The 26,629-nt window shown below is 44.6% G+C and overlaps 2 protein-coding genes across 2 annotated transcripts in view; one reads left to right on the plus strand and one right to left on the minus strand.

The window, feature by feature from the left end:
• NOX3 (NADPH oxidase 3) overlaps window positions 1-4,219 on the minus strand; it is a 147,809-nt gene extending 143,590 nt beyond the window's left edge. The window contains exons 1-3 of the mRNA XM_029597046.1: window positions 4,090-4,219; window positions 3,413-3,508; window positions 3,191-3,298 (exon numbers count right to left, since the gene is read on the minus strand). Of these exons, the coding sequence (XP_029452906.1) occupies window positions 3,191-3,298; window positions 3,413-3,508; window positions 4,090-4,134 (249 nt within the window). The 5' untranslated portion in view covers window positions 4,135-4,219. The remainder of the gene's footprint in view (window positions 1-3,190; window positions 3,299-3,412; window positions 3,509-4,089) is intronic.
• A 9,044-nt stretch (window positions 4,220-13,263) lies between these two features.
• The window catches only part of LOC115088675 (potassium/sodium hyperpolarization-activated cyclic nucleotide-gated channel 4-like), a 194,575-nt gene continuing 181,209 nt past the window's right edge, over window positions 13,264-26,629 (plus strand). The window contains exon 1 of the mRNA XM_029596934.1: window positions 13,264-13,799. Coding sequence (XP_029452794.1) covers window positions 13,279-13,799 — 521 coding nt within the window. The 5' untranslated portion in view covers window positions 13,264-13,278. The remainder of the gene's footprint in view (window positions 13,800-26,629) is intronic.

Here is a 26,629-nt window from a genome sequence, read left to right on the forward strand (position 1 = left end):
GGTCTGACCCAGCATGGCAATTTCTTATGTTCTTATGCATGGCATTTGCATGCATGAATTTTTCAAATACTTGCAAAACAACTCATGCATACCTAATCCTATGCTAATAAAATAATGTAGCTAACTTCAAAAAAATATGCCCCATTATTTTATCACATTTGAGGGAAGTATAGTTATTTTATCATAGGAGCATCAAGTTGATAGTGCAGTGGTCCCATGGTAAAATTTAAAGGGTTAAGTGGCTAGATACTCACCACCTCCAGTATGAGAAAATACCCCCCTTGGATTCTTTGAGAACCCTGCCACCTGTAGAGGCGGCTCAGGACTCAAAAGAGTTAAAAAATTAGCCTCAATCACAATTCCCTCTCCTTAGTGGCAGAACACCCCTAGCACTAGCAGAGACCCTCTCAAATGTGAAGCATTCCCCTCACCCTGCAGAAAGCATTAATCCCTGGGGTCTAGAATCTCCCACTCCAACTCTCCCTTCCACCCCCAGACACCCCTGTACCTAAAAACAATCCCTGGTGGGCTAGTGGGGTCCCAGATTTTACTGCAATGTTCAATGATGCCTGTTTTGACCTGTTGTATTGTTTTACCTACATGTATAAGGTTACAAGGACAGTGGATCACATAAACTACAGACCTAATCTCACATGTGGTATCAGACTTCAAAGCAACATAGTTACCAGTAATGGCGTATGTAAAGCCCCTGATATGTAAGGAAAATACACAAACTGAGCCTTGTAAACAGCAACAAAATCCAACAGGTAGACTCAGGGATGGTCTCACAACACCAAAAAATTGTGAAAATTAGGGGCATGTTTGAACAAAAAAAAGAGGAGGTGACTCTAAACCAACAAAACCTTGGACCAAATGCCAATATTTTTTAAGAATTGCGATGTTGCCAACTTGATTAAAATAAGGAAGCACAGAAACCAGCTGGTCAAAATACTGATCACTGAACACTGCAGTATAATCCATGGGGATTATTTATTTAGATGCCCCTCTTGTCCAATATTGACTTGAGAAGGTGCATGTGGTTGAGGATCTTCGTGTTTTTGTTTTGCAGCAGGTTACCAGCAAATGAGGTGGCAATTTAAATCAACTTTTCCCTAGTATTGAGCAGCTTTGGATTTTTCATTTAAATACTGTGTCCCCTTTTGAACTTAATGATAGGACTGAGTGGTTGGTATTTCATTAAGTAATGGGTATTTGAGTGCCCTCTTCCTTTTGATAATTTTATATAAATTGTATGTTGATGGGAGATCTAGGTCACATGAGTTTTGTGATGGATATTGGATGCCATGGGATGCTTTGCGATTATATTTTTGCTTTTTTGTAGTTTATTTTTCATGTTTTGTACATTGTTTTGATTTATTGTTAATATTTTGTACTATAAGCCTGATTGACATTTCCTTGATGTTGGGAATAGTTACCGATGATCTCTCTGTCTCCATTGTTGGGACTTTTTTAGCTTTATGTGCATTCATGTTAAATGTGTATTGTTGGTGATGTTTATGTACGTGTCTTACAGTGTGATGTATTTATGGTGTATGCTTTATTTATGTATGCAATATTTATACATTGAAATTTAATAATTGTTTCATATTAATTTGAGATATCGATTTGTATGATTATATGTTTTAAATAATATTGTGATAAGCCATAAGAAAATTCCAAACTTCAGCAAAAATATATTATTACAAAAAAAGCTGCCAAGGCAAGAACAGGATTTATACCAACAGGCTCTAAAGCATGTAAACAATAGATCTACCACTGTTTCAACTGTAATAAAGTTCAATGTGGTAGTACTTGGTCAGTAACAAAAGAGCCTGTTGGTTTATCTTCTGCTCTTGACATGGCAGCTTTTTGTAATAATGTCTTCTGCTGAAGTGTAGTCTCTAACATGGAATTCTCCTTTGTGATATATTGGACATCTTGGTGAAGCGCTATGCACGAATGGGGCCAAGCAGTCTCAACTAACTAACGTCACTGGCAGCTTCTTTTAAGGTTGGACCATTGTTGAGATTTGTTCTACAGCTGACCCAGGAGCACTCAGATACATTTTTTTTTAGATATAGTAACTGTTTCTTGAGCTCCTCCTGAGGAAGGCCTGATGTCAGGGCTCCACACTATGTCTTCTTGGCTGCATTGACACGTATGTTCTAGTGTACACGTACATTGCGATATGGTTATAAAAAATTGGGATAGGGAATGGTAAGGGGAGAATATGGAAGGAATGAATGAAACAAAGTAATGGGTATTACTGCTGAGTGCTTGTAAGTTTACTGGATAATGATGTTACAATTTTAAATATGTATAATGAAAGGTTGTTTATATTATTAACTCTTAGAAAGGTGTGAATCCACTATTGCCTAATAAACTTTAACTATAAAAAAAACCCCATTAAAAAAGTCTTTGTACATACTAGCCGGGGTAAATAATGAATATAAATGGAAGTTTCAGGCTTTGTATCTAGCCAAGCCTGTGGTTTTTCTGATACCCCTTGGACTCTACAAGAAAAGACTGTGCCTGACTCAGTATCCTAGAATCTATTCAAGTACTCAGGTGGGCTGAGAAGATAAGTCTTGTATGGATCTTGGTGTCTACATTTCTTGTACTTTTGTACTGTTAAAACTTTGCATTCCACTTTATCTTTTCTTTCTACTGCTGAACTGATTGATGTTTTTCTTCAGTAAACTTTACTTCTGATTTTGAACAAAACATGTGGCGTGTGGACTGGCCTTTCAGAAAGACAGAGTGTGATCCCCTTGGGCCTTACTATTAGGGAGCATATACATATAAAGCAGAATTCAGATTCCAGAGCTGCACTGAGTGGGAGAGGGCTCTGCAACATCTGAAGGTGGGGAGGGGGTTACATTAAGATAGCTAGTGAGGAAGGAAGTATCCATTATGGCTACATGTAGACCAAGGCTGTCAACCTACTTGAACAGGTTCAATGTAACTGAGGGTCTGAATATTCTTTGTACAGCTTTCTTTATATGATTCAGTTTCTTTACCTATGTAGGAACATTCGTTCTGTTGGACAGGTAATCTTAACATTGACAATAATTGTTTTTACAGCCTGTTAACCTCTTCTACCAGCAGATTTGTTATTAATCATTAATAAGGAGAACATTGACAAGCTGCAATGTTTATAATACAAAATCAGACTAGAACATGTACTTACAATAGATCCCCTCAGGAACGATATGAGGTTTCGGCTGACTGGTAGCAGGATCAGCATGCAGTTAAAGTTAAGGCACATTGCAGATGCTCTAGCCCAAGACAACGATGACTATTTAAAACAATAAGAACATAATAAAGTACAAATAGCTGGAAAAAAAAAACCCCTCACATAAACATTCTTTATAAAAGACATACAGAGCAATAGTAATCAGTGTATACTTACTCCCAGCATAACTCGAGTGTAGAGGTAAGCATCTTCTTCTTCGTAACGTTGGAAGGTGTCGATAAAAAGATAGACATTTAATCCCAGCCATGCCAGCTGCAATAGAAGAGGCCACTGAGAACTTTGTGGCTATGCATGTAACACAGCAGGAAAGCTGCTTAATGCGAACGGAAAATTGTATTAATCTGTTCGGCTTTTCGGAACTAGCAGGTGGTGGAACAAAATAAGATAAGGCACTTTCATTCCAAAAATGTCCAGTAAGGTCTGTGCAAGCGAATTTAGGCACAAGAGGATGTTACTGCAACAGGGCAAACGTTAAGAGACATCCACATGCAAATTAACTAAGTTACCAAGATGCCGTAAAGTGATGGCTGAGAGAGTCTTTGCCACATTTACAAGAAAACCTACTTTTAGTGGTTCACAGAAACAAATCGATTTGTTGTCTAAAAACACAGATTGAAAAACAAAATATTCAAGTCCAACAGCTAGCAAAAAATTAAGTTACATCGTACATCTATAAACCAAATCTAAAGAATACTTCTTAAAGGCAGCTTGAATTTTTATTTATGTATGTCAATGTCATACTGAACTACATTTTCTTCCAATTTTACCTTTTTCTAGCCTGTCTCTTAACATTTTGGTATACATAAAATAGATGAAAATAAGTTAATACTTACTAATAATATCAGACTTAGGCTTTCACTCAGAATCCAACACCCCATCTCAGTGCTGTGGTCGGCAGTTGATTAATTTTTCTTTCGTAAAAACCATTTGGTTCTTTGAACATTGCAGGAGTTTTCTATCAACTTTTTTTTGTCTTTGAATCTTAATAATTGCCTTCAACTACTCTCTCTCTCTCTCTCCCTCTCTTGGAATTTTCTAATTAAGGAACTCCTGCCAAGATCACATCACCAAACTGACATACCATATCATTAGGAGAAACAAAAAGGTGGACTGTTCTTTACTTACCCACATTTTTTAGAAGGAAAATATTGCTTTACTTAAGTTCTCTTTGTTAGTTCATTGATTTCTAGAATGATCACACAGTTTACACAAATCTAGCATAAATCTCCACAGGTTCACGTATGCACACGTATGCACTGTGGACAGAGCCCATCCTTCAAAACTGTCTATGGCACATCATTTGTGTGCATACGTGGGCCCATGGAGATTTATGCTAGGTGGCAGGACCTGCACAGATTATAAAATACAATGTATTTCTACCATAAAAGGACACGCATATGGTTCAGTACATTCATATATTTGTAATGCAGAAACTTTCTCTACCTTTTTCATATAATTACACACATAGGGGTAGATTTTCAAACCGCGCGATTTGGCGTACTTTTGCTGGCGCATCAGGCGCAAGCAAAAGTACGCGGGATTTTAGTAGATACGCGCGTAGCCGCGCAAATCCTGGATCGGCGCGCGCAAGGCTATCAATTCCGTATAGCCGGCGCGCGCCGAGCCGCGCAGCCTACCCCCATTCCCTCCGAGGCCGCTCCGAAATCGGAGCGGCCTCGGAGGGAACTTTCTTTTGCCCTCTCCTCACCTTCCCCTCCCTTCCCCTACCTAACCCACCCGCCCGGCCCTGTCTAAACCCCCCCCTTACCTTTGTCGGGGGATTTACGCCTCCCGGAGGGAGACGTAAATCCCCGCGCGCCAGCGGGCCGCTAGCGCGCCGGGACGCGACCTGGGGGCGGGTCCAGAGGGCGCGGCCATGCCCCCGGACCGCCCCGGGCCGTAGCCACGCCCCCGGGCCCGCCCCCTACACGCCCCGAAAACGCTGCGCGGTTCGGGCCCGCCCCCGATACGCCCCCCTCAGAAAACCCCGGGACTTACGCGAGTCCCGGGGCTCTGCACGCGCCGGTAGGCCTATGTAAAATAGGCTCACCGGCACGCAGGGCCCTGCTCGCCTAAATCCGCCCGGATTTGGGCGGATTTAGGGGAGCAGGGCTCTTAAAATCCGCCCCATATGTTTTACATGTGTAATAAATATAAAAACGTGTAATAACTCAGAATTAAATGCATAGGCAGTTATTATACAAAGTATGCATGCACTTGTGATGCCGAGCGGTCAGGACTGGCCAGAGAACAGACTCCAGGCTGGACTCTGGAAAAATCTTTATCAGCTTCTTTATTGGTGAACAATAATAAACAAAACAATTTAGGCTGTTTGTGCAGTTCAACAAAATAATGGTAACTTATCGTTCATTTTCTTGAGGCTTCCGTCTCTCTCTAGGGCCTCCCTCTCTTCCCTCGGACCCTGGCCTCTTCTCCCTGCTTGCAGTGGGAGTTAAGCAGGGCCGGTGCAGCTAGTCCTGAAGGAGATTCGTACTGTATATGCTCCCTCACAGAAATCTGCTTCTGAAAAGAATTGGGTGCGAATCACCAGTTCCCCGGTACTTCTACCTCTTTATCCAGACCTTCACCAGCTCACCTAAACCTTGCAGCCCTTCACCCCGAGCCTCTACCAGTTCACCCTACCTCCCATCCAGAAACCATAGACAAAGGACAGATCTAATTTCATGTGCAGAAGTAAATTAGCAGGTGTGAAAGCTTATGGACAAGTTTGGAAATGTACGGGTGTGTACAAAATAGCAACTTGTGAGCAAGTCCCTAAACCAACACTGCCAGTACACAGGTGTATCAAGCTTTTGCAAAATACTACTTATACACACAAGTTCCAATTTTATATCCGGAAACCTTTTCAAAATTCACCCCATCATGTTTATTTTTCTCTCTCTGGGATTTTGTCTTCTAACAAATTCTAAAAATGTATCAGAAAATGTCTCTGTGCAAGTGTTTCTTGTATTTGTTATTATGAAATTTTAAATTAAAAAAGAACAGAAAATTGATAGCATTTATTGAGGGTAATTTTGAATCTCCACAGGCAGCTTGCAGGGTCCTAGATACTTTGAAAATTCCACATCAGGTGCAAAATATAGATGGTAAAAAATTCACAGAGATTTCAAAATGAAATCCCCACATGTATTTCACTTGTGCTGCCTTAATCCCCTCCTCACTCCTGCCCCCTGTACTATAGAAAGTCAAAGTAACGGTCATTTATCAAACTGCCTTGAGGGCCTAACACACATCACTCACGATAAATAGCGCAACGCAAGATAGCATGCAAATTTTATTTTGAGTATGCAAGTGGGAGGAGTTAATGCAAATTAGGGTCTCCTACTGCCAACTGCAGTAGATTAACACAATCCGCAGTAGATTAACACACAATAACGCAGGATTTAACATGAGAAATAACTACACCTTTTTTTTTTTTTTTTTGCATTAGAGGGGAAAAAAGTCTTAATCGTGTGACAGCGGCCGTTATCGGGCATCACAGCCATTATCGCGGCTATTATCACACACGACAAAATGAGGCCTTCTATCAGACACATCTACCAAGACCTCCTGGGCCAATAAAAACACCTCTTCTTACCTGGCCTGTCATCCTAAAGCTAATATGTTTAGGGCGCCTGCTGTCCACTGGATGGCCCGCGCCATTTTTAAAGATGGCGCCGTCCGTCCAGTGCTCCTACCATGTGACAGGGGCCGGCCAATGGCACACTTACCCTGCCACATGGTAAGGGCAAAGGGCCATCGGCGCCATTTTTATTAGTGGCAGCCGTCGGCCCGAGAGTGGGAGATCGCTCCCGGGGTCCACTGGACCACCAGGTAATTTTAAAACGTTTTTTTTTTGGGGGGGGGGGGGGGCGGGAGGGGGGTGGAGGCTAAGGGAGTGGTTTTAAAGGGTCGGGGGGTGGGTTTTTTGTTTATCGGCCGACAGCCCGAGCGTGAGAGAACGCTCCCGGGACCCCTGCTGGACCACCAGGTAATTTTAAAACGATTTGGGGGGGGGGGGGGGGTTGGGAGGGTGGTGGAGGCTAAGGGAGCGGTTTTAAAGGGTCGGTGGGTTTTTTGTTTATTGGATTGGGCGCAGCCGATTAAAAAAAACACCAATCGGGCCGGACGAAAAAAAATGCACGATTTGAATCGGAACTGGACCAATTCTGGTTCCGATTCACATCTCTGGCTATAAGAATATAAGAACATAAGAACATGCCATACTGGGTCAGACCAAGGGTCCATCAAGCCCAGCATCCTGTTTCCAACAGTGGCCAATCCAGGCCATAAGAACCTGGCAAGTACCCAAACACTAAGTCTATTCCATGTTACCGTTGCTAGTAATAGCAGTGGCTATTATCTAAGTCAACTTAATGGACTTCTCCTCCAAGAACTTATCTAATCCTTTTTTAAACACAGCTATACTAATTGCACTAACCACATCCTCTGTCAACAAATTCCAGAGTTTAATTGTGCATTGAGTGAAGAACTTTCTCCGATTAGTTTTAAATGTGCCCCATGCTAACTTCATGGAGTGCCCCTAGTCTTTCTATTATCCGAAAGAGTAAATAACCGATTCACATCTACCCGTTCTAGACCTCTCATGATTTTAAACACCTCTATCACATCCCCCCTCAGCCGTCTCTTCTCCAAGCTGAAAAGTCCTAACCTCTTTAGTCTTTCCTCATAGGGGAGCTGTTCCATTCCCCTTATCAGTCCTTTCATTAAGTTCAAAAGGTATTTAAATGGAAAAATCAAAGCTGCTCAATACTAGGGAAAAATTGATTTAAATTGCCACCTCATTTGCTGGTAACATGCTGCAAAACATCCCATGCTACTGATGCAATTAATAGCAGTGGCTATTCCCTAAGTAAACTTGATTAATAGCCGTTAATAGACTTCTCCTCCAAGAACTTATCCAAACCTTTTTTAAACCCAGCTACACTAACCACATCCTCTGGCAACAAATTCCAGAGCTTTATTGTGCATTGAGTGAAAAAGAATTTTCTCCGATTAGTCTTAAATGTGTTACTTGCTAACTTCATGGAATGCCCCCTAGTCCTTCTATTATTTGAAAGTGTAAATAACTGAATCACATCTACTCGTTCAAGACCTCTCATGATCTTAAAGACCTCTATCATATCCCCCCTCAACCGTCTCTTCTCCAAGCTGAACAGCCCTAACCTCTTCAGCCTTTCCTCATAGGGGAGCTGTTCCATTCCCCTTATCATTTTGGTAGACCTTCTCTTTACCTTCTCCATCGCAATTAAATCTTTTTTGAGATGTGGGGACCAGAATTGTACACAGTATTCAAGGTGCGGTCTCACCATGGAGCGATACAGAGGCATTATGACATTTTCCGTTTTATTCACCAGTCCCTTTCTAATAATTCCCAACATTCTGTTTGCTTTTTTGACTGCCGCAGCACACTGCACCGACGATTTCAGTGTGTTATCCACTATGACACCTAGATCTCTTTCTTGGGTTATAGCACCTAATATGGAACCTAACATTGTTCATCTATAGCATGAGTTATTTTTCCGTATATGCATCACCTTGCACTTATCCACATTAAATTTCATCTGCCATTTTGATGCCCAATTTTCCAGTCTCACGAGGTCTTCCTGCAATTTATCACAATCTGCTTGTGATTTAACTACTCTGAACAATTTTGTATCATCTGCAAATTTGATTATCTCACTCGTCGTATTTCTTTCCAGATCATTTTTAAATATATTGAAAAGAGTCCCAAAACAGATCCCTGAGGCACTCCACTGCCCACTCCCTTCCACTGAGAAAATTGTCCATTTAATCCTACTCTCTGTTCCGTCTTTTAGCCAGTTTGCAATCCACAAAAGGACATCACCACCTATCCCATGACTTTTTACTTTTCCTAGAAGCCTCTCATGAGGAACTTTGTCAAACGCCTTCTGAAAATCCAAGTATACTACATCTACCAGTTCACCTTTATCCACATGTTTATTAACTCCTTCAAAAAAGTGAAGCAGATTTGTGAGGCAAGACTTGCCTTGGGTAAAGCCATACTGACTTTGTTCCATTAAACCATGTCTTTCTATATGTTCTGTGATTTTGATGTTTAGAACACTTTCCACGATTTTTCCTGGCACTGAAGTCAGGCTAACCAGTCTGTAGTTTCCCGGATCGCCCCTGGAGCCCTTTTTAAATATTGGGGTTACATTTGCAATCCTCCAGTCTTCAGGTACAATGGATGATTTTAATGATAGGTTACAAATTTTTGCTAATAGGTCTGAAATTTCATTTTTTAGTTCCTTCAGAACTCTGGGGTGTATACCATCCGGTCCAGGTGATTTACTACTCTTCAGTTTGTAAATCAGGTCTACCACATCTTCTAGGTTCACCGTGATTTGATTCAGTCCATCTGAATCATTACCCATGAAAACCTTCTCCAGTACGGGTACCTCCCCAACATCCTCTTCAGTAAACATCGAAGCAAAGAAATTTAATCTTTCCGGGATGGCCTTATCTTCTCTAAGTGCCCCTTTAACCCCTTGATCATCTAACTGTCCAACTGACTCCCTCACAGGCTTTCTGCTTCGGATATATTTAAAAACATTTTTACTGTGAGTTTTTGCCTCTATGGCCAACTTCTTTTCAAATTCTCTCTTAGCCTGTCTTATCAATGTCTTACATTTAACTTGCCAACGTTTATGCATTATCCTATTTTCTTCTGTTGGATCCTTCTTCCAATTTTTGAATGAAGATCTTTTTGCTAAAATAGCTTCTTTCACCTCCCCTTTTAACCATGCCGGTAATCGTTTTGCCTTCTTTCCACCTTTCTTAATGTGTGGACTACATCTGGACTGTGCTTCTAGAATAGTATATTTTAACAATGACCACGCCTCTTGCACATTTTTTTACTTTTGCCAAGCGACCCCACTACCGTTACCTCTCTCACGAAGTCCTGTGCTCCACTGAGAATTAGATCTAAAATTGCTCCCTCTCTCGTTGGTTCCTGAACCAACTGCTTCATAAAGCTATCATTTATTCCATCCAGGAACTTTATCTCTGTAGCGTGTCCCGATGATACATTTACCCAGTCAATATTGGGGTAATTGAAGTCTCCCATTATTACCGCACTACCAATTTGGTTAGCTTCCCTAATTTCTCTTAGCATTTCACTGTCCGTCTCACCATCTTGACCAGGTGGACGGTAGTATACTCCTATCACTACAGTCTTCCCCGACACACAAGGGACTTCTACCCATAAAGATTAAATTTTGCATTTAGTCTCATGCAGGATGTTTATCCTGTTGGACGCTATGCCATCCCGGACATAAAGCGCCACACCACCTCCCGGATGCTCCTCTCTGTCATTGCTATATAATTTCTACCCCGGTATAGCACTGTCCCATTGGTTATCCTCCTTCCACCATGTCTCTGAGATGCCAATTACATCTATGTCATCATTCACTGCTATACATTCTAATTCTCCCATCTTACTTCTTAGACTTCTGGCATTAGCATACAAACATTTCAAAGTTTGTTTTTTGTTTGTATTTTCATTCTGCTTTTTAATTGATAGGGATAAGTTAGAATTTTTTAGCTCAGGTGAATTTTTAGTTACAGGCACTTGGACTACTTTTCTTATTATTGGACCCTCACTGTCGGGATGCCCTAATTCTAATGCATCATTAGTATCGTTTGAAGATACCTCTCTTCGAACCATGCGCTGTTGAGCAACTGACAGCTTTCCCCTTTGTTCTAGTTTAAAAGCTGCTCTATCTCCTTTTTAAAGGTTAGCACCAGCAGTCTGGTTCCACCCTGGTTAAGGTGGAGCCCATCCCTTCGGAAGAGACTCCCCCTTCCCCAAAAGGTTCCCCAGTTCCTAACAAAATTGAATCCCTCTTCCTTGCACCATCGTCTCATTTATGCATTGAGACTCCGGAGCAATAAATATGTGGAGAAAGCGGGTGCTGAACAGTCAGTGCTTGCTTTCTTAATGCGCCCCCAGGCGCCCGCTCCTGGAAGCGCCATGCAATATTTAAATTAGATGGTTGCGTTAGCAAATGCTCTTAGCGCCCCTAGTGCCTCCTTGCTAACGAGAACCCAATCGGTGTCGGCCGTCTGCCAGCTAGGAAAACCGACACTGAGTTTATCGGCGTTGGTTTTCCTAAATGCCGCATAGCCAGGGGGTTCAGGAAACAGACAGTTGTCAGTTGAGCGTCCGTTTCCTGCACCTGACTGCCGGCGTTTTGTTTTTTTTTAACCTTTTTTTAATGTTTATTGTTTCCTTTTTTCTCCTACTTATCACGTCGATATTAAGTAGGAGGCAGTACAGAAAAGCAGTTTTTTCTGCTTTTCTGTACTAGTTTTGAGAGTGCTCAGCTATTGACGCCTGCTCCAGGCAGGTGTTAAGTTAAATTTGTGCCTAGATGCACTTTTTTTTTTGCATTGGGAGTGAATACCTAATAGCCTCATTCACGTGCATTTGCATATGATGAGCGCTATTAGATTCACTCCGCATTGGACGTGGGTTGTAGTGGCGTTCATCCCCTTATAGCTGAGTGCACTGTATTGCATCGGCCCCCGAGTGTGTCCTGAGGACTGGCTTAGAGATCCATGAACTAAAAGGCCAATATAGTAAAATCCGCGGGAGAGCCGGCGCTCTGAGGTGAGCTCCCGCTCTCCCAACGCGCGCCCAGGCACCTCTCCTGGGAGTGCGATCCTGTATTTAAATTAGGGCCCATGCTAATAAGGAGGCACTAGGGTCACTAGCGCGTCCATTTTCCAACTCGCGGGCAGAATTTTTTTTTTTTTTAGATTTTTTTTATTTTTTGGGCCTCCGACTTAATATCGCTATATTAAGTCGGAGGGTGTACAGAAAAGCAGTTTTTTCTGCTTTTCTGTACACTTGCCCAGTGCGTTTGGCAGGAGTTAATTTCTGAAAGTAAAGCCGCATATTTTGCTTTCTGTGTTGCGGGTGGCTGCCTAATAGGCTCATCAACATGCATTTGCACGTGATGATCGCCATTAGTTTCGGGGGGGGTTAGCCGCGTGTTTTCCACATGCTATTACCCCTTACTGTCGGGCCGATGCAGAAAAGTGCTCTCAGGCCGAGCGCACTGTTAGCCCCCGGTTGGATGCACGTTTTCGACGCGCTATTTTTACCCCTTATACAGTAAGGGATGATAGCGTGTGGAAAACGCACGGCCAACCCCCCTGAAACTAATAGCACCCGCAACATGCAAATGCATGTTGATGGCCCTATTAGTTATTCCCGCGAGATACAGAAAGTAAAATGTGCAGCCAAGCCGCACATTTTAATTTCAGCCAGCACCGGGGAAGAATATCGCTATGATATTAAGCCCTCCGACTTAATATCATAGCGATATTAAGTTGGAGGCCCCAAAAATAAAAAATTTGCCCACGGGTTGGAAGACGGACGCTCAATTTTGCCGGCATCCGGTTTCCAAGCCCATGGCTGTCACCGGGCTCGAGAACCGACGCCGGCAAAATTGAGCGTCAGCTGTCAAACCCGCTGACAGCCGCCGCTCCTGTGAAAAGGGAGGCGCTAGAGACGCGCTAGTGTCCCTAGCTCCTCCTTTTAACGTGGGCCCTCATTTATATAATTTTTCTTTTGGAATTGTGCGCCCAAAGAACGGGCGCTCGCCGGCTCTCCCGCGGGTTTTCCTGTATAAGGGGTAAAAATAGCGCATCGAAAATGCGCGGCCAAACGGGGGCCTGTAAGTAATTTCACATCCAGTAGCAGTAGCTCCTCCTGAGGGCCCCTTTAGTCAGTCCATCTGAGCGCCCTCTCCTGACGTCACAACGCCTGCCGGCCTATAGAGAAGCACGCGTTTCCCGCGCCCCATGTCCTCGCTCTCTCCGGAGCGCCCGGGAGGTGCCCTGCGGCTCTGCCCGTTGCGTGACGCGGTCTGAGGAGCCCTGGGCCGTTGGGCGGTTTTTTTTTTTTTCTCTCAGCTTCAGCGCGGCGGCTGAGTTCCCGCTCAGCCCCTCCCCCCCCCCCCCGGGGAGTAATGGAGGAAGAAGGCGAGGAAAAGGCCGCCGGAGTGGGGAAGGGAGAGGGGAGGGCAGGTTTTGGAATGGATTTCAAACGCTGGGTGCAAAGCACTTTCCTGCGCCGCCTCGGCCCTGCGGGGGGAGGAGGAGGTGGTGGTGGCAGCAGCAGGGTGGGAGCAGTCGGCGAAGGTGTGCGGGGAGACGACGCCCGGGTCCCCGAGGACAGGGAAAGCCAGAGGGTCCTGCCTCGGGGCTTTCAGTTAAACGTGTCCTGGCCCAAAGTAAACGTCTCCTGGCCTCAGGTCTGCCTCTCCTGCCCCAGACCCCGCATTGCCTGGACCAAAATCAACGTCGTCCGGCCCCAGGTCAGCGTCTCCCCGCTGAAAGTGAACGTCTTCTGGCCCGTCCCCCGCGCCTTTCTGCCGGAGCTGACCCGCCCCACCTTGATGCTGTACGGCAGCGAGGCGGCGGTGATGAAGGCCCGGGGCAAAATCCTGGCCGCCGGGCAGCTCATCATCCACCCCTACTGCCTCTTCCGGTAAGCCTGGCCGGCGGGGCCGCCGACACCTGGATCTTGTACGCACAGTAAAACTTTCCAGCCCCATACTAGCAGGCCCTTGAAGACATTGAACTCTGCAAGGCATGCAGACTTCCTCCCCAAACAGCAGGGTGCTTACTCCCTCTGCCGCAAGTGTCCGGGGCTGGTGGGGTGATGGGATAGCAGGCTCGGAAATAGAAAACAGGTTTTCCACTCCTTGAAACTGCGTTTGTCTAATTTCATAAAAGACAACTTTTGAAAGTATATTTACTCCGGAAAAAAAAAAAAAGAGTAGTCCCCAACCTGGTTCATGGCCAGGGCTATATGACATCAACTCTTTTTGACTTGTGAAAACTGGCTGAGCGATGCTATTTTTGTTAAAACCCTGGTAAATGACATATTTTGTTACAAATAGTGCTACTTGATAAGGAGGATTATCACAGAACTGTCCTAAATTTGTGTATTTACTCTAGTTCAGGTTGGTGTATCATTGAGTCCTGTATATGCTATTCTCTTGTCAACAAGCAAAGGCTGAATTTGCCATGACCTGAGTGATGACACTGAAGGGACTCTTTCAGCTAAAAGAGCTTTTCCTTTGCTGAGCATGTGTGGGGGTTCTCATATGGGCTCTTCCTCATCAACCTCTCAACCTCAGAGCTGCTGCACTGATCTGTACCCTTTCTCTCTAACTTGAGTTTTTCTGATCTGTTTTCTAATTTTTTTTTTCCAACAACACTTTTCAGACAAATTCAGCCATGCTTGTTCACAAGAGAATAGTATATACAGGACTCAACCTGAACTAGAGTAAATACACTTAAATTTAGTACAGTTTTGTGATAACCCTCCTTATCAGGTAGCACTATTTGTAACAAAACGTACTATATGTCATTTACCACGGTTTTAAAAAATAGCATCGCTCAGCCAGTTTTCACAAGTCAAAAACAGTTGATCTCAAATCGTGTCCAGCTTCAAGAAGACAACTCAGTGGCTTCAAGGACTGCATGTTGACAGGAAAATATAAGATTTGCCATACAGGATTAGACCAAAGGTTCATCAAGCCCAGTATCCTATTTCTAACAGTGGCCAGACCAGGTCACAAGTACCCGGCAGGATCCCAAAAGGTCGACAGATTCTCTGCTGCTTATGCTAGGAATAAGCAGTAGATATCCCCAATAATGGTATATGAACTCTTCTTCCAGGAATTTGCCCAAGTCTTTTTTAAACCCAGTTACACTAACAGCTTTCACCATATCCTCCAGCAGCAAATTCCACAATTTAATTATGCATTGAATACAAAAAAATATTTTCTCCTGTTGTCTTAAATGTATTACCTACTAACTTCATTGCATATCCTACTAGTCTTTGTACTTTTTGAAAGAGTAAACAACTGATTTGTGTTTACCTGTACCACTCTATTCATTTTTTAATACACCTCTAATATATCTCCCCTCTGCCATCTTTTCTCCAAGCTAAAGTGTTCCATCCCCTTTATCTTCTCTGTACCTTTTCTAATTCTGTTGGGTTTTTTTTCAGATGTGACCAGATTTGCACACACTACTTGAGGTGCGGTTGCACCATGTACAGAGGCATTATGTTTTAGTCTCTATTCCTTTCCTAATAATTCCTAGCATTCTGTTTTCTTTCTTGGCCGCTCCACATACTGAATAGAGGATTTCAATATATTATCCATGATGATGCCTAGATCCTTTACCTAGGTGGTGACTCCCATTGTGGAATCTTACATTGTGTCGCTATAATTTGAGTTGCTCTTCCCGACGCATTACTTTGCACTTGTCCACATTAAATGTCATCTGCCCAATTGCAATTTCTCACAATCCTCATGTAATTTAACAACTTAATTTTATATCAGCAAATCACTCTCAATTAAGAAAACTGTCAATTTAACCCTTTGAGAAAATTGCCCATTTTCTCTCTTTTAATCAGTTAACATTGTACAGTAGAAAATTTCCTCCTATCTCATAACTTTTTTATTTCCTCGAGACTTTCATGAGGCCACAACATTTTCAATTAATTTCTTGTGTCAGACCACAATGCACCTAACTGATCCCTCTAGGATCTGATCCAACTTTGGTGACTCAGGAGGAGGGACATTATATCAAGGATGGCCAGCTCTGGTCCCCGAGAGCCAAAAACAGGCCAGGTTTTCACAATGCATGCAAATCTATCTCAAGCATATTTCTTGTGGATATCCTGCAAACCAGGCCTGTTTGTGGCTCTTGCGGACTGGAGATGGTCACCCCTGGTCTATATCATCCAAACCTCTCTTCCTCTCAACTTGACAGCGTGGATGTTAAGCATGTGCTGATCGTATCACTGTCATTGTAAGAAGTTGAGTACATTGTATTTCCCGTTGATAGCAGGGCTGAATTAGCCATGCTGTCATGGGAACAGTCCTTCAGGGCCCAGGAGGCGGAGCTTCAATAGTAGAATACAGAGCTTTGCTCTGTGCGGCTGCGCATGCCTTTCTGCGCAGCAGAAGATATTATCCTGTCTATTCTTTCCATGCGTGGGATCGCATGTGGGGCTTCATGTTCTCCTCAGACACAAGCAACATGTCGATTCCAAGGCCTTCCGGTTTCAAAAAATATAACTGGAAAGATCATGTCCATCACCGATGGACATGATCGATGTTATCGGTGCCTGGGGCCTCACCATATTCAGGCCTCATGCCCTCATTGCGGTCTGATGTTGCCACGAGCTCAGCTGCAGCGAGCGCAAAAGATGCAGCAGCTAAAATTAGCAGCAGATGAGTCTGATGGCCCTCCATTGGAGGCCCATTCCGAAGGTAAGATCAGCGTCCGTCGAACTTCACACCTCCAGGACTGGATGTTATGAGGGCCACAGGTCGGAGGAAAACAGCGTCAAAAGACCTCAAAAAAGAGCAGGGACCCGTCTACCTCAATCGATCATGTCGGAGGGGCTCCTCGCAGACAGAAAACGTTCAAAGATGGGGGACACTGCATCGCAAAAGACGCATGTAGCGTCTTAAGTTGAAGCGAAGCTTACTACAGTCGAGGCCAGTGTTGGTGTCGGCGTCGAAAGCATCGAAGACGACGCCATCAACACCCCGATCGACGCAGTGACTCCAATAGCGTCAACATTGGCGCATGCGTTGGGAGCTTTGCAAAATACATCAAAAGCTTCGAATGAAGTACCGGGATCAACGCATGTCCCAGCGGGAGCATCGGGATCACATAAGGGGTCAAGCATGACGCACACAGCGCCGGGATCGACGCAAAAAACATCGGGAGCACCATCAACGACGCACAGACCATCCGGATCACATGCAGCGTCAGGATCGATGCAAGGAACAATAAACCAGACGCATGAGCAATCAAGAGCACGAAAGATTTCTTCGCGGAGTAGTCACTCTTCCAGAGAACTACTACCATCGGGCAAGGAAGGAGGATAGATCATATCTCATTCTTCCCAGTCGTCCGGCTTATCTGTCCTGACTGACGAATTTTCAAAGGAACCTCAATGGGAAAAAAGGAGAGAAGAGTTAACCCATTAGTTACATTTTTGACCTACTAAACCTACCAGACGTCGGTCACACACCCCTCTCGGGAGTTAAAGACCTGCTCCAAGCCAAAGATGCCGACGGAAACGAAGGAAAAATGTATGCAACTTTCGTTAGCACTATCTGACTTTTTTGGGGTCATGCAGTCGTCGTTTGACATGCCGACTTCACCAACAGGAAGTGACATACCATGTCCTTCCTCGTCCTCCTCCCAAGGGGAAGTGACAGCAACACCTCCGAAGGAGCTAACTCCTCCACAATCGGTACATCAACCAATTGAGTGGGAACATCTGTACATTATGGAACCTAATTCCCCTCAAACATCACCTTCATCATCCACGGGATTCCCATCTGATCCTCCAGAAAAACCCCCTGAACCATACTCTCCTCCGGAGGATCTGTCCTACCCAAAATTCCTGGAAAAAGTTGGATCAATGTTACATCTTGAGATCCAAAAATACCAGCTCAAAGGGCAGACATCTTGGATTTACTCAAAAATTTGACGTGCCAGCTGAACCCACATTATTACCTTCACATAAGGTCTTAGACTCAGTCCTTGAAAACGCGAGGGAAATGCCATTTTCAATTCCATCTGTATCCAGGAAAACATTTAAAATTCAGAATGAGGCACTCTCCCTGTTATTCTGTACAACAACTTCCGCACTCCTCGCTGGTGGTGGAGTCGGCGATGATCCAAGCTGCACGCATCGGTACCACCAGGTAGGGATCAAAAGCTCCTCAACGAATTTGCAAGAAAATCTTTTCAGGGAGCAATGTTGTCTGCTTGCATTCAACAACATCAGTTTTATATTGTTCAATATTAGTTTGAGTGTGTACAACAGATGAAGAACAATGTACCAGGCTCGGAACATCTTCTTACCGAGTCTAATCACCCAATAATGATATGGAAGAAGGTATTAGGCACCTGCTTCGTACAATTTATGAGTCTTTTGAAACTTCATCTCGTAACAGCATCGGTGATAGCGGCGAGAAGACTTGCATGGCTTCGCTCAAGTGCCATTCGCGAGGATCTACACTCGAAACTTGCAAATCTACCTTGCAAAGCGGATAATCTCTTTGGGGATAAATTTCAAGAGACTGTAGCCAATTTAAAAGAATAAGCAGTAGTGGTCTAGTCGCTGATTCAGCCATCAACATTCTCTACGCAAACAATCCTATCAACGTAGGCCGATGCGACAGTACCTATCATATCGATCTCAACCTTAAAATCAATCATAACATGGTCAACAGCAAAATCAATCACAACCACGAAGAGGTCGACCACGAGGTCAACGCCCACAGAGTCAACAGACCACGTCTTCAACCAAGACTCAGTCCTCTTTTTAAAGATACAGCCACCACTACCACGTCTATATCCGCCGGGCAGGATTTCAACCTGCTTATTAGAATGGAAGAACATAACAACCGACCAGTGGGTTCTGGAAGTAATGGAGAAGGGATACCAACTACAATTTGCTACAAACCCTCAACTCCCTCATCTATTCGCAAGGTAAAACATCCACAACAGCCCCTACTACTGAAGGAAATAATATCCCTTCAGAAACAACGAGCAATTCACTTAATTCCACCGCATGCTTGCCACAGGGGTTTTTATTCACCATACTTCCTCATTCCAAAGAAAACAGGAGGTCACTGACCAATTTTAGATCTCCGGGAGCGCAGCAAACACACAGAGAAAAATTCAAGATGGTATCACTAAAGACTGGATGTGTTCCATAAATCTGAAGGATGCGTATACGCACATACCAATCAACCCTTCTTCGTGGCGCTACCTAGCCTTTCAATTTCAGGGCAAACATTATCAATAAGAGTCTTCTCATTTGGTCTCTCAGTGGCCCCCAGAATTTTTACGAAATGCATGGCACTAGTTGTGGCACATTTAAGGAAACTGAGCATCCGTATCTTCCCATATCTGGATGATTGGCTGTTAGTACCATCACAACCCGAGACACTCCTGCAACATCTACATCAGACGATCCAGTGCTTGGACCGCCTGGGAATAATAGTCAATTATCAAAAATCCATTCTCGAACCAACGCAGATTCTTCAATTCATTGGAGCACGATTGGATACCATAAAGACAAGGGCGTTTCTACCACATGACAGGACGTTAGAGATGTATCGTGTGATACGATCTCTCCGCTTAACCCCACATCCGACAGAATGATAAGTTCTCACTGTCTTGGGACATATGGCAGCAGCCATCTATACAGTTTCCAATACAAGATTGCACATGCGCCGATTGCAATGGGGATTAAAGAGGCAGTGGAAACAGCATTCGCAACCCCTCGCAAGCAAGATATCCCTCTCCGCGGAGATGACAAAGGACTTGGACTGGTGGTTGAAAAGACAAACATTGACAAAGGAAGCTTTGTTCAACCCACCTCAACACAATGCAGTCTTAACCATCGATGCCCCTCACAAGGGTAGGGGGCACATTTGGATCATTTGCAGATTCAGGGTTTATGGTCCACCCAAGAACAACACCTGCAAATCAACTTACTAGAACTACGAGCGATGAAGAATGCGATTTGTACGTTCCTTCCTCACCTTCAAAGTCGAAGAATTATGCTCTATACCGACAATCGGGTAGCAATGTTTTATATAAACAAACAGGGAGGGTCCGGTTCCTGGATACTGTGCAGGGAAACTATTCAGATTCTAGAGCATGCACATCAGCACTGTATACAGGTACAAGCAACCTATCTACCAGGAGTGGTGAACACTCGAGCGGACAGACTAAGTCGAATATTCTACCCTCACGAATGGGAGTTGAATCAACAAGTGGCATTAACCATGTTCAGAAAATGGGGAATACCATCAATATACCTGTTCGCTACAGAACACAACGCAAAAGTTCCTCGCTTCTGCTCTGTCTGGAGCAGCAATCACAGAGTGGCACCAGACGCATTTCTGATTCCGTGGATGGAACCTCTCATGTATGCTTTTCCCCCAATTCCACTCATCACGAAAACCATACAAAAGTGCATACAAGATGCAGCACAGATGATTTTAATAGCACCAGCTTGGCCCAGACAACCATGGTACGCTTACCTTCTAAATCTTTCCATGGAAGAACCATTCACACAACAAATCAGGTAGACCTTCTAATGCAAGAAGCAGGACTTTACTGCATCTGATGCAAGCGTCCCTTCACTTAACGGCATGGAGGTTGAACGGTTCCTATTAAATGAGCAGGGCATATCAATAGCTGCCCAGGAAATACTTTTACAATCCAGAAAACCGTCCACGACACGTAATTACAGTTTCAAGTGGAAAAGATATGCCAACTGGTGTCTAGCTAAGGGGTTCCAACCCATAGATTGTTCTCCGGAAACTTTACTGGACTATTTCCATACCCTTTATTCAGCGGGACTGGCAACATCATCCATTCGAGTGCATCTCAGTGCTATATCAGCATATCAGACCGCACAAAGGGCAACCCATATCGTTACATCCGGTAATTTCCAGATTTTTCAGGGGTCTCATACGCTTACGACCACCAATTTCCAAACCGCCAATATCCTGGGATCTAAACATCGTACTGGAACAACTCATGTTACCTCCATTCGAACCAATTGAATCCTCTCACGTAAAGTATCTCACGAGGAAAGTTGTTTTTCTGGTCGCAGTAACGTGTGCATGCAGAGTCAGCGAACTTCAGGCAATGGTGCATTACAGCCCGTACTTACAGTTTCACCATAACAAGGTGATCCTGTGGACTCAACCATCTTTTTTGCCAAAAGTGGTATCTCAATTCCATTTAAACAAGCCATAGAGTTACCGATATTTTTTCCTAAATCACATCGGAAAGACCGTGAAAGACTACTACATACCTTAGACTGTAAAAGAGCATTGGAATATTACAAGTCTAGAACACACTCTTCATCCAGATCATCACAAATATTCGTCTCATTTTATCCAAATACACCAGCCCTTCCAGCGGCAAAAAGGACTATTTCCAGTTGGATTGCTCAGTGTATCCAATTCTGTTACCAAAAATGGAAAATAATCTTGACCTCTATTCCGAACGCACACCAAGTACGAACAATGGCAACCTCTGTGGCGCATCTCCGTCATGTACAACCTATTGACGTTTGTAAAGCAGCAACATGGTCATCTTTACACACATTTACGTCTCATTATTGTTTAGATCAACAAGCGGGAGATGATGCAAAAGTAGGCAGAGCTGTCCTACACTCTCGTTGATTAATCCTAGACTACACTATCCACCACCAATATCACACAAAAATAAAAAAAGTTTCCCTGGGATAATGACAGATGGGATGTGTGTTTTCAAGGTCTGGGGAGACACTCTGCTGCTATGATTGAGAACGAATATAAAATATTCTTTCGGTGGTATTTGAGCCCGGATCGACTGGCTACGTGGTACCCTCGGCTATCCAATACCTGCTGGAGGTGCGCTCAGGAGGTCGGGACATTCTTCCATATATGGTGGTCCTGCCTGGCTATTCTCTCATTTTGGGTACAAATGCAGGGACTAGCTAGAGATGTGCTGAAGGAGGAGATATCTTTATCCCCAGAATTGAGGTTGCTAGGGCTAGGGGATGCTAATGTTTGCACTTACAAATTGAGACTGGTACGATATCTGGCAATAGCAGCTCGGATGGTGGTGGCTAGGTGGTGGAAGAAAAAGGAAGCCCCCACAAGCCGCCTGGTGGTGGCCAAATTAATGAACATTAAAGCTATGGAGCGTATTACGGCTTGTCGTAGAGATTCATTGGTCCAATATGGGAAGATATGGGTGCCATTTGAACATTGGAGTCAAGGGTATCTGAAGGGGGTAAATAACTTTGGACAACTAGGGAAGGGCTCACCCCTCTCGGGCTTCTCCATGGAAATGGAAGGTTGGAGGCCCGTCTGCAATGATTTATTCCCAGCCTTAGACGGGGAGGTGTATAGTGTTTTCAGTTCTTCTTGCTGTTTTATGACTTGTTTATTGTTTTTGTACAACTGTACCACTTGTATGTTTGCTGTTGTACATTGTGGGATGGGGAGGAGGGGGGATAGGGTTGGGAATAATAATGGAAACATTCTGGACAATGTGATTGTTTCCAAGGAGACGTAGCTGTATGACACTTTTTATGGCTTGTATAATGTTTTTGCATTGTCTAATAAACATTTAAATACAAAAAAAAAAAAAGTTAACTAGATCACAAAGAGTGAGTGAATATCAATCGAAACTGTGACTATGATGGTGTGTGATAGGGAGCTTGCGACTCCCATGACAGCATGGCTAATTCAGCCCTGCCATCAACGGGAAAAAGCAAGTTTGCTTACTGTAAACGATGTTTCCGTAGATAGGATGAATTAGCCATGCTGACCCGCCCACCTCCCTGGATAGTCAACAAATTCCTACTTAATCACAGACTGAGGAGAATATCTTCTGCTGCGTGGGAAGGCATGCGCAGCCGCACAGAGCAAAACTCTGTATTCTACTATTGAAGCTCCGCCTCCTGGGCCCTGAAGATCAGTTCCCATGACAGCATGGCTAATTCATCCTGCTATCTACGGAAACACTGTTTACAGTAAGAAAACTTGCTTATCTCTGCAATGAAGCCTTTCACAAGGAGGGCTTACAAATTCAAATGGAAACAATTTTCATCTTCGTGTCAGGGAAGCTCCTTGAATCACTTGGCCTGTGAACCTGCAGAGTTGCTTCAGTATTTATTCTTCCTTTCATTCTCGGGTCTCTATACCACATTGATCATGGTACATCTCAGTGCTCTTGTGGCTACCATGTCCAAGTGGACAGAAAACTGATATCCCTATATCCTTTAGCATCCAAATTCATGAAAGACCTATGGCATAGGACAGGACTTCTCAACCTTTGTTATAGCAGGGCACACTTTCAAGTTTGCTTGATCCTCGTGGCGCACCAAACAAAATTTTACAATGTCACATATATTCATACCTGTTGGTCATTGGTCATGTGACTGTGAAAATGCCAGGAAATGTACTTTTAACTAAATTGAACAGCACTACCTTCCCTCCCCAAGGGCCAACTCAAAAAGAATTCTTTTTCATTCTAAATACAATCCCTCTTAAGATCCAGACCCAGTCTCCTCCTCCCCAACGCCCAGTGTTTCCTTTAAGGATTGGTTTGCTGTGCGCAGAAATTCTGCACATGAGCAAAACATTTTTGGTTACATTACCCTGTGAGCACTAGTTTCTTTGAAATAAAAAGCCTATCAATTTCATGCTCACAGCAATCCAGCCTTAAAGGGAACATTGGCTAAGTCTATACCTTGCTTAAAATAATCGCCTAATATCTACTAAAAGCAGTAAAAATAAAATGTGTAGGAGCAAATATTTTCAGCAATAAAATTAAAAACAGTTTTCTGCATGCAGGTGAAATGAATAAAGAGCAAACTTTTCTTAAAATAGAAACGAAGAAGGGATGACCATAATACCATAAAAGCAGTGATAAGTACCATCATTTTCACAGCAAGAATTAGTTACACAAGACAGATCCTCACCAGAACAAAATAGAAAGGCCATAAAGTATAAATAGAAATGTGCCAACAAAAACTGAACTGGAAACCACAAGACTGATTTCCCCCGGCGTTCCTGTCCTGTGCTGTCGGCGATGGCCCATCGGGGCCAAGGGAGTTGGACTCTGGATTGACCACCCGCGTGGTCACTGGGGAGGCCCATCTCTCTCTAAATAAGCAGCGCCGAGAAAAAAGAAAAAAAAAGAAAAAGGAACAGACAACTCCCTTTTTAAAATCGAAGAAGGGAGCCGCTAAGCTGGGTAAGCCCGCCCACCGAACCCCTGACATCACGACCGGCGATTCAGAGCCCTTTAAAGGGCCAAGACGGCTCCAGGCGCACTCTCCGCCGGCGCTACCTTTGCCCTCACTATGTCATACGGGCGACCATTTTGAAGATTGGCAATACGGCCCGCGTGCAGGAGGTCGCTCCCGGACCCCCGCTGGACTTTTGGCAAGTCTTGTGGGGGTCAGGAGGCCCCCCAAGCTGGCCAAAGTCCCTGGGGGTCCAGCGGGGGTCCGGGGGCGATCTCCTGCACGCGTGACGTCGGGAGCCAGGAACCAAAATAGCGCTGGCGCTACCTTTGCCCTGTCACATGATAAGGGCAAAGGGCCACCGGCGCCATTTCTCAACACAGCCGTGGCCAGAGAGCTGGAGATCGCGTCGGGACCCCCCCACTGGACCCCAGGTAATTTAAAACATTTTGGGGGGGTTCGGGAGGGTGGGGGACTTGTTTTAAAGGTTCGGGGTGGGTTTTAGGGTTTTTTTGGTGTGCCGGTTTTCCCGCGCCCTATTTAACGATACAATACAAATGCCCCTGACGATAAATCGGGGGCAGTTGTATTGTATCGTGCACTCTAACGATTTTGGACGATTTTAAAATTATCTGACGATAATTTTAATCGTTCAAAAACGATTCACATCCCTATTCTCCTCCAGTGTGACTGCTGCTACTTATTTTTAAAGCCCTCCTAGACCTGTGCAGCTTCAGTAGTGCCTCTAGCTTTGGATCTGGTATCCTTCCTGTAGTGTAGTCATATGTTCATGCCTGCTGCTCCTGCACTTTTTTGCTGCATGTAGTATCAGAGCCCAGAAGAGATGCTGGAAAGCACTGCAGACCAGCAGCTATGTGCTTTGAAATGCGGGTGAAAATAGAGTGAAAATCAGCTTAAGCTAATTTTTAGCTTTGCCAAAATTTGGGAATTTATTGGTGAAGACTGGTTTAAATTGATAATGAATGACCTTACCTATAGGAAACAGAGGATTCTAAAAGTCAGGTGCTGAGCACATGAAAAGTGTGAGCAAGGAGTTTGTCTTTATTACTTTGCTCAAAGGTTTATTGGGAGTGCAGCTGGGTGTAAAAAAGGTTTTGATAAGTTTGGAGGAGAGAAATCCATTACCTGCTATTAATCAAATTGACTTAGTAATAGAAGTGGCTATTTTCTAACATCAGTAGCATGGGATATACTTAGTTTTTGGGTACTTGCCGGGTACTTGTAGCCTGGATTGGCCACTGTTGGAAACAGGATGCTGGGGTTGATGGACCCTTGGTCTGACCCAGTATGGCAATTTCTTAAGTTCTTATGCTATTCTGCAGCAGGACTAGATCTTGCAAATCCAGTCAAGGCTCATCAGGTTTGAGCTATGGTCTCCTCCATTGCCTACTTACTACCGTGTTTCCCCGAATATAAGACAGCGTCTTACTTTCTTTTTACCCCCAAAAGTCCCACTATGTCTTACTTTCAGGGTATGTCTTATATTGGAAAAAAAACCTGAGTGTTCAAAAAAAAATTATTTTTAAATACCTGTCGGAGGGCCGCGTGGGTCCAGGCGGCTGGCGGCGGGAGCCGGGTGGTCGCGTGTTAAATCTAGGCCGCGGGCGGGTGGGCGCTTGTTCCAGGCGGTGGCGGCGGCGGGGGGGGGGTGGGGGGGCGGGTGGACGCGCGTTAGTTCGAGACGGCCGGCGGGCGGCAGGTGGTCGCGTGTTAAATCTAGGCCGGGTCGCACAGGCGCGCATTCATTCACTGCCGGTGGGGGCTGCCTCGGCAGCCCCCACCGGCAGTGAATGAATGCGCGCACAGGCCCACAGCGCCTGTGCGACCCCTGCGATTCGGCGCTGCCGGTGGGGGCTGCGACAGTGAATGAATTCATTCATCCAGGCGGAGGAGCCGGCTGCTTTCGCCGCTGCCGGCTGCTTTCGGCTGCCGCTGCCGGCTGCTTTCGGCGCTCAAGGCAGTCACATGCGAGGCAGCCCCCACCGGCAGTGAATGAATGCGCGCCTGTGCGACCCGGCCTAGATTTAACACGCGACCACCCGCCGCCCGCCGGCCGTCTCGAACTAACGCGCGTCCACCTGCCCCCCCCCCGCCGCCACCGCCTGGAACAAGCGCCCACCCGCCCGCGGCCTAGATTTAACACGCGACCACCCGGCTCCCGCCACCAGCCGCCTGGACCCACGCGGCCCTCCGACAGGTATTTAAAAATAATTTTTTTTTTTAAATGACAGGTACGTCTTACTTTCGGGGGATGTGTTACATTAGCCGACCCCCCTAAAATTCCCACTACGTCTTACTATCAGGGGTGTCTTACTATCGGGGAAACACGGTAGATAGAAGCACCTCTGGAAGATATATGTAAAGCTGCCATGTGGTCATCAGTGCATACATTCATAATTCACTACTGCCTTGATCATCTTGCTTTCTCTGACAGTGCAGTGGGAAAGACAGTGCTGCATTATGTTCTCTCGAAGTAGTCT

Source organism: Rhinatrema bivittatum, chromosome 3, assembly GCF_901001135.1.
Source record: "Rhinatrema bivittatum chromosome 3, aRhiBiv1.1, whole genome shotgun sequence".
NCBI classification, from domain to species: Eukaryota; Metazoa; Chordata; class Amphibia; order Gymnophiona; family Rhinatrematidae; genus Rhinatrema; species Rhinatrema bivittatum.